The sequence below is a fragment of the Pteropus alecto genome, unplaced genomic scaffold (genome assembly GCF_000325575.1).
Source record: "Pteropus alecto unplaced genomic scaffold, ASM32557v1 scaffold164, whole genome shotgun sequence".
NCBI lineage: Eukaryota > Metazoa > Chordata > Mammalia > Chiroptera > Pteropodidae > Pteropus > Pteropus alecto.
Genome location: NW_006439568.1, coordinates 7,216,759 through 7,231,255, shown reverse-complemented (window position 1 = coordinate 7,231,255; position 14,497 = coordinate 7,216,759). Strand labels below are relative to the sequence as shown.

At 42.3% G+C, this 14,497-nt stretch overlaps 1 protein-coding gene across 1 annotated transcript in view; it reads right to left on the bottom strand.

Annotated features, from left to right (window-relative positions):
* Positions 1-14,497, bottom strand: part of ENPP2 (ectonucleotide pyrophosphatase/phosphodiesterase 2) — a 96,998-nt gene that overhangs the window by 82,060 nt on the left and 441 nt on the right. The window contains exon 1 of the mRNA XM_025050163.1: positions 14,414-14,497. This exon is cut by the window's right edge and continues 441 nt beyond it. Coding sequence (XP_024905931.1) covers positions 14,414-14,434 — 21 coding nt within the window. The 5' untranslated portion in view covers positions 14,435-14,497. The remainder of the gene's footprint in view (positions 1-14,413) is intronic.

Genomic DNA, 14,497 nt, shown 5'->3' with positions numbered 1-14,497 from the left:
TAAAATTAATTTCATGGGGATATAATATGCAGCACAGTGATTATAGTCAATAATACTGAATAATGCTAAAGAGTACATCTAAAAAGTTCTCATCAACAGAAAAAAAAACAATTTTGTAACAATGTGTAGTGATGAATGTTAACTAGAGACACTGTGGTGATCATATCACAATATATACAAATATCTAATCATTATGCTATATACCTGAAACTAACATAATGTTGTATGTCAATTATACCTCAATTTAAAAAATAATAATAATGCCTTGCATTTGAAGAACAATTCTTAAAAAAAAAAAAAAACTAACTAACTAAAAAACAAAACACACCAACCACCCTATGAGTTAGAAGAATCAAGGCTCGCTCACTCTTCCCATTTTGCAATCAATAGGCAAGATCGCAGAGCTAAAGGACCTCTGACTGGAAGAACAAGACAGCCCATATGACAAATAGGATGAAGGGAGAGGAAAAAGCAAGTATTAGAGTGTAACTGGCATGGAGCAGACACTCCACAGGTGAGAGCTAGTATTTAGTAACTGCCTGCTCTTTGCCAGGCAGCACACTTTAGAGTATCATCATTGCCAATATATGAAAAAACAAGCTCCAATAAATCAGGCAGTTTGCCCAAGTTCAACTACCTATTAATTGGGGGAGACGTCTTTTCTCCATGATTTCCCGATGAGGATTATAAAACTGGCAAGATCTTTAAAAAAAAATGAGAATTTTCACTATTTGCTAGAAGAAACCTGAGTCTATTAAAAGCAGAGAATCTGATAAATGTTTGATAAGTCTTTGATACTAGATAATGTTTTCTAGTACAGAACATATCAGAAGCGACAGATAAATTTCTATTTTAGGCTGACCTTATTCTGACCCAAAGAAAGAAGAATAGGTTGGCCATGAGGAAGTGACCAGAACCGTGGGTGTCATAGCCATGTTATTTCCAGGCTCATAAGAGATCAAAGAGAATGCTGGTCATTCTGAGACAACTGCCCTAAACTTTGGAAAACCAGAGTTTTATAAATTCATATGATATTAGTTCAATGCACATTCAGTAAGCACTAACTATATTAGCTGATGCTTATAGAAAGCTTACTCTGGGCCAAGTACTACTTGATATCAGGGATATTGAGATAAAAAGCATGTTTTAATTGGAGATTGGAAAGTCAACAGTTTGTTAAAACACACTATAATGAGTTCTGTCATAGGCACGCAGTAGTTATGAGTGGAAGACTGAGAACTGGCTCAGTCTCTACGCCACCCTGCTTCCAGGGGCCCTCCTGTCTTACAGACTTTTTGTAGAATGAGTGATGCATACAGTTTATATAATCTGCCAGTTATGATGCAGAGATTGTCATTACGTACTAGAGATTTGGACAGCAGAATTCAGACAGGATCCATCTTCCTACCCATTTTAATGGTTTCTCTAGGCAAACAAGACTATGGAAACGGGAGGTTTTCTGCAATATTATTTCAATGTCCATTTTTCAGCTTCCTAAGCATCAGAAGACATCTCTGGGGGTGACAGAGGTGGAGCTGCCTGATTCGTGACTCAAGTGTATGGGTTATGTTCTTGAACTCAATAGTCTAGCGCCAGCTAGCCACCGTGTACTATGTACCATGGACTGAATCAAAATTCAAAAGTATCTTGACAGGTTGAAATCAAGAGTTGGAAAAAAATGGAGAGAGAGCCAGATCGATCTATCTGCGATAACATTCTCGAAAGAGAATATAAGATGCGATTACGTAACCACACTAAGAGAGCCCAGAATTGATGACACATCTTATAAAAGAAACCTGGGAGTTTTTGTTACTCTATAGGAGCCTGTGTTTGACCACAGCTCTAAATGACCTCACTTTATCTTAGGTTCCTTTAATAAACAATTACTACCCAGAGCCAGGACAGAAAAGCTCAGCTGAATCTGGTATCACCTGGACTCTATCTGGATTGTGTTCACTTCTGGATGTTTCATTTTAGGATATTACTACGAGACAGCATTGAGAGAAGCATAATCAGAATAATGTGGAGTCCGCATTACCCAATCCATTCATTAATTCATTAATTTGTTTATTTATTCAACAAACTTTCATTGAGCACCTAGTATGTTTCATGCAAAGAGAACACAATAAAAGCTATGCCCCATGGGTCTTACATTCTAGTCAGAGAAGAAATATAATATAATGTCAGGTAATTGATAAATGATAACAAAAACAAAGCAGAGCAAGAGAACAGCTATTTTCAATTGAGTGGCACCGAAGGTGTCTCTGAAGAGATGACATCTGAACACAAAGCTGCGTGGAGTCAGGGAAGAACCAGGTGTCATCAGAAGCAATAGCAAGTGGAAGGCCCTGCGTGTGTTCGAGAAGACCGTGTGGCTGGAGCAGAGTGACAGCTGGGGGAGCGAGAGCAGATGATGTCAAAGAGGCCATCAGAGGCTGATTCATGCAGGACTTCGCAGGTCATAGTGGAGCCTTTGTGTTTCCTTTGGGTGTGATGAGAAGCTACTAGATTTGAGCCAGGCAGTGACATAATCTGATTGGTTTCCAAAGGCTCACTCTGACTGGTATCTAGAGAATGGATCTTGAATAAGCTCCCCTAATGGCTGAGGATATTGAATAAGCTCCCCTCTGGCTGAGGAACCTGTGGCTGTGCAGCCTGGGCGCCCTGCAAGAACGATGACAGCCCGTGGGTGGTGGCTGTCTTTCTCAAATATTCGAAGGGAAAAGCAAAACATATGAGTTTTATTTTGTGTACTTCCTTGGACAAAACTGGAAGTTACAGAGAAGTAATTTCATTTCACAATAAGAAGAACTTTCTAGCAATCGGTGCTGCCAGAATTCTCTTACAAAAAGAAAAAAAAAAAAGAGTTCACAGTCACTATTTGAGGAAAGGCTGGGGGATGTTGGTCAGGGATTCTTGTAAAGCATCTAAACTCAGAGGAAGTTTGACTACGCAGCATGTAAAGTTCTTTCCAACTCTAGGCATCTGTTATTTTCCTCTCTTCTTCAAGTTCTCTTAGGGGGTTGAGTTCTCCCTCTGTAATGACCAATAAAAAGCTACTCGAATTAAATTAAATAACCAGAATTCAGTTTTATTTTACTCTGGTAAATCAAAAGGAAAGATAAGGATCCTTATACAAACCATGTTCTTACTGTTTCACCTCCTGAAGGAAATACACGTATAGATATAGATAAGTAGGAATAGATATACAAATGGCATGTGCAATTTAATTTATGCCAATTAAAGGGAATACTGGTCGAGGTGAGGCCAAAAAAAGGAGGAAAAAACACTTTTCACAAAATCATTTGATGGACTTAAGTAGGACTTCTGGGTATATCTAGAAGACAGGCAGGAAGACGAGCTGACCTTAGATTGCCTCTCCCAGCCTTATAGGCCTCTCATAATCTTCTGCAAACAGAGAGCCACGGCAGAGTTGAAATCCAATAACCTCAGCTTGCCACTAGAGTATTATGCAAGAGAATGCAGAAGTTCTGGCCCTTACATCCTCCTGCTAAGCTTCTGTTGCTCTAATAAGAGATGTTATTCAACTCGTTAATTACTAAAATCCTGGGCTGTCAGGCTTGGTTAGAGTCACGGCTCAGATGCTCACTAGCTGTGTGTTCTCGACTGAGTTAGGAAACCTCTCTAGATCTCCATTTACTCACACGTAAAATGGAAATAATCCCAGCACCTTCCTCATAGGGTTGTCGTGGGGATTATATCAAATAATCCATGTAGTGTCAACTGTTAATAACACCAGCTACAACCTCGTACAGAAATTATCTCAACTGTCGAATTCTCTCAACGACCTTGCAAAGTACATATTGCTTTCTCTTTTTGACAGAGACTCACAGAAGTTGAAGCAATTTGCCTAAATTCATTCAAACTCAGGTCTGCCTAGCCAGAGTCCAGCTTCTAGGTATTTCTTGCTATGATCCACATCGTTATGGTACGTTTAGTTTTATTATTTTTAAAAGAAAGTCTCCCAACCTCACATTTGGAGGGCAGTTAGGTTTCTCTCTAGTGTCTTTAACAGTTCAGAAACAGAACAGATTCTGTAACGTTTCTCACTTTGGCACCAACTAGAGGTTGGGGCCATTATACCGATGTCCTCTCTTTGTGTCACCTGACCAGTGCAGCTGGCTTCGCCTGCCTTCAGGTTCGGGGCTGGGTAAATATTTCTCAGTCACAGGCGTGTAGCCTATGGCCTCATGTGACAAAACATTTTGCAAAAGATGCTGTTTTCTCTCTTTCCCAGTCTTCCCTTCCTCTCTGCAGCTGTTTCCACTTCTACCTGGGACCTGATAAAAATTCTGAAGCTCCTATTTTTGTGGTTAGTCTCATATGACCTTACTATCGACAATAACTGGTTGTTTCACCGCAACTACAACACGATTGATGAGATGCCAGTGCTGAGAACAAAGACCGCCGCCTGACAGAGCTGGGAGCAATCTCCATGTACTGGTTCCTCTTGCAACACGCACCGTATTCTGACGATAATAATGACAGGAAGCATAGTAACAGCTACTGTGCGCCGAGACGGAGCCCCGCTCGCTCAACACTTAACGTAGGATTCAGCATTCATTCGCTTGCTCATTCAACCACGCGGCCGATATTTTATTGAGAACCTATTAAGTTCCAGGAACCATTTTAGGCCCCAAAGACACTAGCAAAAGAATCCAAATACATGCTTGCATTTTATTGGATGGAAAAGGACATTAAAATATAAAAATGTATCAATTAGTGATAAGAGCTATGAATAAAGAATAAACGGGGAGGTGAGAGAGATGAGGGAATGAAGTTTGCTCTTCAGCTTCACAAATAAAGCCATTAGGATAATCCTACTTTACAGATGAAGAGTTTGAATAATTTGTCCAGTCACCCGGTCAGTGTTAGAACAGGGATTTGTCATAGTCTGCTAATAACAACAATAAACATAGCAACGATGATTATAATAGTTGCCATCTAGTAAGATAGTTATATAATCGTATGAAGTATTCATAGAATCCTGTTTTATGAGTAAAGAAACCAAGACTCAGAAAGATGAAATTTGCCAAAGACTACACGGCAAGTGATGGAGAAAGGATTTAAACCCAGTCTGGGTGGGTCGAAGTCCCTGATCTTTCCACCACATCTTGCCTTCTTTGAAGAGTCGGAAATTCTTCTTACGAAACTGAAAGTTTCTTGAAGATAGGGATTGCATCTCCATCGTTTCCTGAAAGTTCGACATCTGGCATAGAAAGCATTGAACTTTCTACATCTGGACCAGCTACATGCCCCAGACAGACAGAAATCTAAATGCCCAAGAAAGATGGCTGCCAATTCTAAGTGTCAGAACCTCTCAACCTCTTTTGGCAGTGGGGAGCAGTGTGTAATTAGCCTTGCAGGCGATACTACCCTCGAACCTCAGAGTGCCAAATGGCATTCAGAGTTCAAGATGCAATGATAACCTGCTCACAGCAGCCTAACCACCCCGAAATACCCACCTTCTCACACAGACTTGTGACCTGGACAGACTTGTTTGCCTCCTTATTAGACTTCTGTTTGTCCAGGAATGAAAGGAATAAACCAGTGGGATGCACATGCTCTGCATTTTAATCAAGGCCACAGCCCTATGGAGTGAAGCGGGCATTGTGATGAGTTTGAAGAGCGTGCCGACCCTTCATCGCCCAACTCCAGTCCAACAATGCTCTTCTCAACACGCCCAGCACTGGTGCTCACCGCTGAGCTTTGCACTTAAATGCACGCACATCACGGCTTTACCCAGAGTCAATCGCTTCGTGGGAGTACAGCACAGCTAAATGGAAACATTTTGAGAGCAAGCATAATTTTCTTTTTTCTGGGGAGGGGGGAGGGGGAGGTGATACATTTAAATTCACTGAGAAGTAGACAGTGCTTACAGTCAGGCAAACCTAGGTTCAAACTTCAGTATGGCCACTTACTAGCTGGTAGAGTATAGGAACTATGACTTGTTGGGCTTCTCTGCTCTCCTTGAGTCTTCAGTTCTTAGCTCAGAGAGAGACCTTCCCTGACCACATTGCCTCCCACCCCATTATTCTCTTTTTCATACCACCCTTGTGCCTTGACTTACTCTGACTCCCAGATGATGTGACTCTCCCACTGGTAGACTCCATAAGGTTAAAGACCAATTCTGTGTCCCTTCCCATTTATCCCCAGAGCCTAGCACAGGGCCTGGCACACAGGGACATTCAATTAACATCGGTAGACTAAATTAGCAAAGGAAAAGAATGGAGAAGAAAGAAAAAGGGAAATGCAACCAGAATGTGGAAGGCTAAGGCTGAGGAGAAAAGGGATCATTCATCTCCCCTGCAGCTTTACTCTGTGAAGGGGTCGCAGGGTTGCTGGGGCCTTCTCCCTCCATCTCTAGCCAGCCGGGCCCGAGCTCTCAGATTCTCTAGATCCGAGAGGAGGGCTGAGCCCCAGCTCTAGGAAAATAATGCCACTTTCTGACTCCTGTTTCCATGCACCCACAGACATGCTGAAAAAATTGCCAAACCCTGCTGAGAATGTCCATGCCCATTCATCCCGCTTCACTTTAGCAAGGCCTCCGGCGTCTCGGCCACCATATTGACTAGCCACTGAATTGTTTGTATACAATGTTGAACATTTTTCCAATTTTTTCAAGCCTTCCACTCCCATCTCGATCGGGGAGCAAACTTATCTCTTAGTCTCCTCAGAAGATCAAGGCTATTCTGACATGCTTTATATGCACCACATACAGATTTTATTCCTAGTGATTCCGTACACAAAATATGCTTTGGAGGGTGAGGACTAATGGTAAAAACTGATTCTCTTTTTTTGGCCTACGGATCAGATTATGAATTGAGGTGTTTCTGAGGACAACTGCTTCCCTTTTGTCATTTTAGGAAGGTCATTCTCTGGCAGCCTGACTTCATTTTTAGTTGATTTAGAACCACTAGGAATGGATATTTGTACTATAAATAATAGGGGTAACAGTAATAAGAATTTAGGGTCCAGCAAACTCTGGATGGACATCCTGTAACATCTGACAACACACCTTCCCAAAGCAAACATGGCCAGCCAAAGACTAAAAAAACATGCTCAGGCCAAAGATATCTCTTATAAAGAAGCTGGAAGAGCATCTTTCCTAGCTGTTATCTGACAAGCAGGGGCCACTGTGCCCCGTGAGCTTCTTGGCTGAAGTGTTCTGTCACCCAACCAAAGAAGATGCTCTCAACCCTTGCAAGCTCTTTATTTTAACCCCTGCTTTGAAGTAATACTTATTTGAAATAAAAATAACAAATGATTTGTGGACTACGTGTCAAGTACTCTTCTAATTTCCTTGTAGACATCGCCTCATTAAACTCCAGGAACAAGGACACAGATAGGTACTATTAGTGTCTGTACTTTACGGGGGTAGAAACTGAAGTACAGAGAAATCGAGTGGTTTAGGTAGGGTTTAAACAGTTGGTCTCTGGAGCCTCTGCATTTAACCGCTACACCAGCCTGTCTGCCTTGTCTTTGAGAGGGATGTTTTTAATAAGAAATCACAAATCGGTTTCCCCATTGTTAAACCCACTTAAGGCAAACGTGATTGACAATCAGCCTTTGGATCAGCTGTCGTAAGAGCAGAACTTTTGGAATTCAACAGATCTTGGATTGAATTATAAGAATTGTGAGACCTTGCCCAGTTAAACCTCTTCAAACCTTCATTTTTTTTTTTTTCATTCTAAAAATGGGAATAACTCCTTCAGAGGGTGGTTTTGTTAGGTGTAGGCAAACCTTTTCTGTAAAGGGTCAGATAATAAATATTTTAGGTCTTAAGGACTGTATAATAATCCTTATCGCAAGTACTCAGATTGCTATTATAGCCTGAAAGCAGCCACAAACTATATGGAAACAAATGGAGGCGGCTGTGTTCCAGTAAAATTTAATTTAAAAAAACAGGTGGTGACCAGATTTGGCCTGCAGGCTGTAATTTGCCAATCTCTGGTTTTGAGCATTACATAAGATAATGTATGTGCCTTGCATAATCCCTAGAATTCAACAAGTCATCAAAAATGGTAGTATACTTACAGCATGAGATGGTCAGTACTTCTCAGTTGGGTTAAAAAAAGAATCCCCACTAAACTCAAGGAAATTTAACATTATCAGGAAACTCTGAAACTTTTTTGGGTAAATGTATAATTTGGATAGACTTCTGAAAATTTATCAACACTTACTTTATCAGTACTACCTTAGAGGTAGGATTGCCAGAGACAGTACTTTGCTTTAAGTATTTTCAATGTTTGGGACACATTTATACTAAAAAAGTATTGATCGTTTATTTGAAATTGAAATTTAACTGGAGAATCCCGGGGTTTTCCGTTGTTGTTGTTGTTATCATTGTCTGTTATGTTGTCTATGTTCTTCAGAATCTGACGACCCTACCTATCGACCTCTGTGGTCACACAATTTGGGAACCACTGGTTTCATTTATAACAAGAATAACCCAACACAAGCAACATCTTGTTCTTTCAGGGAGGAAAAGAATTGCATTCTTATGGAATTATCCCTAAGGTTCAAAACTAATAAGTCCCCTGGGTAGAAGCCACTGCAACACTATGAGACAACCAGCACTCTGCACTCACGGGTGCCAAGAACAAGCTTAGGTCACCCAAGGAAAAACTGCAATAATCTTGCATTTGTTACTGCTGATTAAAGTCAGACAGCTTCCTGGAAAATGCGAGGCGCCCCTCACGTCGTTATGTTGAATTAGTATCTGAGCAGTATTAATGATGGAAAAACTCAATTATATCCAACATGTCCAAAGTTTTGCAGTTGGATTTGTCAGTAATTAAATTGTGTACTGAGAAAGCCCATTTTGTCAGTAAACAAAGCTTCTGAGTGGAGAAGAAATATTCTGTGCACATAAGCATAGGCGCCTGAATTCTCGATAAATCTTTGATAATGAAGATGTGGGTGGGGTAGATGCTTTAGGGCAAGTGGGTGGGGTAGGTGCTTTAGGGCAACAGATATCTTCCAACAAGATAGAGAGAGGGGAGAGAGAGAGAGAGAGAGAGAGAGAGAGACAGAGAGAGAGAGAGAGAGAGAGAGAGAGAGAGAAATTTGGCTTAGCATGCCACAACTCAGGTTTTATCAAACTTTAAAGAAGGAAGATGATATCTGACATAGCAATGAAGGTGAAAGGTATCGAGTTTTAATTAACTAAAATAGTACAGTATTTAGTATCAAGAGGCCATGTTTCAGTGTCAGCTCTACCACTTCCAAGCTGTGCAATCTTGGATAATTCCCTAAGCCTCTCTGAATCTCCAATTCCTAGCCCTAAAACAGAGATATAAAAAGTCCCACCTCTCATGTTTTGGTTAGGGTCAAAGGAGATAATGGATACAAAAATAATTTGCTATCTGCAAAAGAGCCATATACTGTCGTCTATCATTCCTATGAACAACAGCAGAATCCCTGGTGACGGAGGAGCAAAGTCATGTTGTATGGCGTGTTCCCAGCAGAAACCATGCTAAAGGAATTATGCTCTCATGAAATCTGTGTTAATTTGCTGGGGCTGCCATAGCAAAATATCACAAACTGGGTGGCTTAAAAAACATAAATTTATGGTCTCACAGTGCCGGAGGCTAGAAGTCCAAAATCAAGATGTTGGCAGAGTTGGTTCCCTCTAAGGACTGTGAAGGAGGGACATGTTCCAGGCCTCTCTTCTCGGCTTGTAGGTGGCCATCTTCTCCCTGTGTCTCTTCATATCATCTTCTCTCCATGTGTGTCTCTGTGTCAGATTTTCCCTTTCTATAAGGATGCTAGTCATATTGGATGAGGGCCCACCCTGATGACCTCACTTTGCTTTGATTACCTCTGTAAACACGCTGTGGTGGTTAATTTTATACGTTACTTCGGGCTGAAGAATGCCCTGAGAGCTGGCAAAACATTTCTGGGTGTGTCTGTGAGGGTGTTTCTGGAAGAGATTAGCATTTGAATCGTTGCGTAAAGAAGACGGCCCTATGTCAACTATAATTGAAAAATAAAAAATTATTTTGGAATAAAAAGATGGCCCTCACCAGTGCAGGTGGGCGTCATTCCATTCACTGTGGCCCTGAATAGAATAAGAAGGCAGAAGAAGGGTGACTTTGCCCTTCTCACTTGAACTGGGAAATCATCTTCTGCCCTGTACACTGGTACTCCTGGTTAGGTCTTCAGACTCAGACTGGGACTCACACTCTCAGCCCCCCAATCCTTTGGACTCAAACTGAAATATGCCACACATTTTCCTGGCTCTCCAGCTTGGATACGACAGACCATGGGACTTCTCAGCCTCCATAAGCCAGTCTCTCTCTCTCTCCTCCTCCTTTCTACCTCTCAATGCCTCCTCCCCTTTCTCTTTCTTTCTCTCTCAGACAAACACATACCCAATAATTTGCGATTGACTTTTAGGACCCATGCACAATACGTTTTATACCTATCTCTGCACACTCCTCCTAAAAATAAAAAGTCAAAAAGCTACAATTTTTGACAGCTTTTGGACTCCTCATCCTTGTGCCTGTTCTCTGAGAAAATAGAATCAGTATTATGCCTTCATGGATGTCAATGATATTTAATAAAATAAAAATGAAGATAGAGTCCAGTAGCACACCACCAAAGACATCCATTAATCCATCTGTTAACCATCTCTCCTTTAATAAATATATTCAACCAGTCATTAATCCAGCCCACAGGCATCCTTCTAATCCAGAAAAGTGTCACAAGATCTGGACCCTTTCTGAAATTAAGGTTTTAAATTAATTAATGCAAGTTGAATATAACCATGTGCCAGATGCTTTCATATATTTTATTTTAGTTAAAATTCCCAGCACCTGTTATCCCTTTTTAATAGATAAAACTATCGCTCTGAGAAAAAGTAAATTTAAAACTAGTAAATGCCAAAGCGGTAACAGGAGCCCAGGTCCTGTGACTTCAAATTCATGGCCAATACCACACATTGCACTGGGATCTTCTCAAAAGATAAAAATGCATAATTGGATTTATGCTGGCTCTTATCAATCGTCATCTACTCTCCCAAATATCTAGTGAATGAATTAGTCCTTTGATTAGAGATTTTTAACCTGAGGTTTATGACAACTCGAGGGAATCCAAGGATAGACTTGTATGAACCCCCTCAAAGTTTGTGAAAAGTGCCATGTGTTGCATGTTGCACATTTTTTTCTGAGATTAATATACATCCAAATCTCAAAAGAACCATAGCTTTAAACAAGAACAACTTAAGACTTAAAAAACTCTCCATGGAACATAATCATCATTCACCTTTCTGTCTAGAGTTTTGGGATGCACATATTTCTCTCTTTAGAGAATCAAAACTGAATTCTCTCATCTCTAGTTTCCCAAAGCCTATCCCAAAGCCTCCATCATTCTCTAGAAGCCCTTAGAAATCTCACCTGCTGGTCCCTTCTGAGGCCACTGGGTACCTTCTCTGATATCAAAAGACACCAGCTTCTATTTGTGACATCAGTTTATCAACAGGCTCTTAGAAGCCGACCTCTCTTGGCCTTCAGTATTCTCTTCCCATACCAGGTTTAGCCTAAAAAGGATTCCTTTGCCTTCATAAAGCCAAAGCACAATTGCAAAAGGCCTTTCATGGAGTTTTTCCTAGCATTAGACAAGGTTAGGATAGATTCAAGTAGCAATAAGAGAAACCCATCAGTGGCGATGTGGATTGGAGAAAGAGCTGGTAGACCCAGAAACATGGGCATTATCTCAAATACCTAGAAAGTCTAAATTCTTCCTTTGTTAAATAAGTGGAAGACTATGCCTTTTCCTGATAATGAGTTGATCTTCATCCTTCTTTCTTAACCAATACAGAGAATGAGCAACAGTTCAAAATGACATATGCTTTTGTATCATTGTCATCCTAGTCAATGCCTGAACACAATAGACACTGACAAGAACTGCACGAGAATTCACAAGACTTCACTGAGCATCCTGGTTGGGTGCAGGCTCTAAGGATGCTAAGACAAAAAGAGCTGATTCCTGCTCTCGAGGAGTTTACAGAACAGTGGAGGGCAGATAAGTAAATAGATAGTGGCAATAAATAATGGTAAATGGTCTTATAGAGTGAATCAAGGGAGCTCTGGGAGAATATAGGAAGGCTACCTAATCCATTCAGGAGGATAGGGAGCAGATGGTCTGGGTCATCGCCAAGAGAAAATGGCTCTAGGCTGAGTCTTTAAGGAAAAATAAAGTTAGACACAAACCTAAGAAAAAGTTGAGGAGAAAGTCATGTCTGGTAAACAGTTGAATATACCTAAACTTACACACAATGTGCATAAAGTATACATTAAAATGTGCATAAAAGGTGGAGAGAGAGTGAATGGTAAGAGATGAGATCGAAGAGAAAAGTAAAAGGCAGGTCGCAGAGAACGTGTATACACTATTCTTATACACTCAAGGAAAAAAACATGAATCCACTGAAGACTTTTCCAAAAAGATCTACATGATCGTACTGCATTTTAGAAAGAGCTTTTGGACACAGTACAGCAACAAAAGTGGGGGCCTGGGGATGGGCAGCGCTGCCTCCAAATGAGACTAATGTGAAGGGACGGCCAGAAGAGAATTTAGGGCGGCACTGACTTAAACTGAGTAGCAGCAGAGATGAAAACACAGGTATGTGTATCAATCGTATTAAGCGGGTAGAGCAGATAGGACTTGGTGACTGATTAGGTGTCCTGAGTGAAAGAGAGAAAGTGACCCAGGATTACTCTGCTGTCTGGCTTGTACAACTGGCGATCCGTTTGAGCGGAGGAGAATGAGAGGAGGAGCGGGCCTGCAGAAGGAGGGAGAAGACAAATTCGGTTTCAAGGACGCTGACTTTAAGGTGCTCCATGATCCATCAAAGTGGAGATGCTCTCTATACAAGGTTGGTATCTAGGAGAAAACTAAGGATAGGCTGTAGATAAGTATGTGGGGGCGGAACATGGCAATGGATGAGATTATCCAGGGGGACTACAGGACGAAAAGGGAGGAGAGTCCAGGAACAGGAGACACAAGACTGATGAAGGGAAGACCCTTAAAAGCATTCAGTAGTAATTCAAAAAGTCAGGGTAGAACCAGAGACGTGGGATATCACTGAATCTGGGACAGAGGGAAAAAAAAAAATACAGAGAATGAGCAACAGTTCAAAATGACACAGGAGACTAGAAGATCAGGGCGGGAAGGCTGAAGGAGCTCTGTGATTTAGCTATCAAGAGGTCTGGGGTGGCCCTGACCTAGGTTTGTCTTCGGCAGTGAAGACAGTTAACTGGATGTGAAGGAGGAATAACTGGACACTGAGGACATGAGTGAATGTCAACGTTTCAAGAAAGTTGGTGGGAAAGAGGAGAAAATGTAGATGGCTTTTTTAGCTCAAAAACATATCTAATAAACGGAAGTGTGGATGACCTCCTATCCTCCGCGGAATTGGGTGTGTGATAAACACATAAACAAACCAGAGTTGGCTCTTCCCTTGTCCTGCTGAGCTCTAGAAAGGCTTTTGTTTTCATTGCCTTTATCAGTAAGAAATGGCTCTGGGGTTAACCTGTTAAAATGAAACCAGAGTGTGGCAAGGCAGCCACCCGGAAACCCTTTGACCCACCGCTCGCACCTGAACACAGGAGGTGCCCACTGTCCCTTCTGACCCGCCCCACCTGCTCTGTTTGCCCTGGGAGATTTCCAGGTCCAGATCAAAAGCACTCCTACTCAGTCGAGACCCCAGGCTCCTTCGACTTATCCAAAATTAGCCAGGTCCGTTTGAAAGGCTTGTTCAAATAGCTAAGTACAAAGGGCCAAGAGACTGGCCGCGCCGGCTCTGTGCACGTCAATCACCGGCTTCCCTTTGTGGAGCCCGCAGGGGGACCCTGGCGTGCAGAAGGGGCTCCCTCCATCTGCGAGATGATTCTATTTCCTTTGGATCCCAGAAAACATTAATGAAACAGATGGCTTTAAAAATCCACATCCTTCTTGCAAAGCCCTTGTCCAACAGGTAATAAACAAAACGCCAAGCTGCCTCGCAGCCCCACGAGGACACAGCTCGCAGCGCCCTGTGACTGGCTGTGCCCGAGCGAGCTCCCACTTGGCATGGGTTTGAGACTCGCCCCCCGCCCCTCTCTGCGAGTTCTACCGGCTCGTTTTCCGGAAAAAAAAAAAAAAAAGAGAGAGAGAGATACAGATTTGCAAACCTAAACATTCCCTGGCAATGAAAACTCGGAATGAGTTAAGCTCTGCATCCTGCGCGCCTGGAAACTGCTCCAACTGAGTGCACGGGAACGCAGCCCACCGGGGACCGCTTTCCGGTGTATCCGGAGGCCCTCTGCAAGACTTCTCGACTGACAGAACAGCAGCTTGGACCGGGGAGCCCCAGCCATGGAGGACCGGAAGAGAGAGGCGCCTACCGTACCCGATCGGCGTGGCGCGTCATGCTGCGGGCGTCTGGCTGCCTGGTCCCGCCCGGGCGCTGCGGACGCGGCCTCTGGCGGGGCCG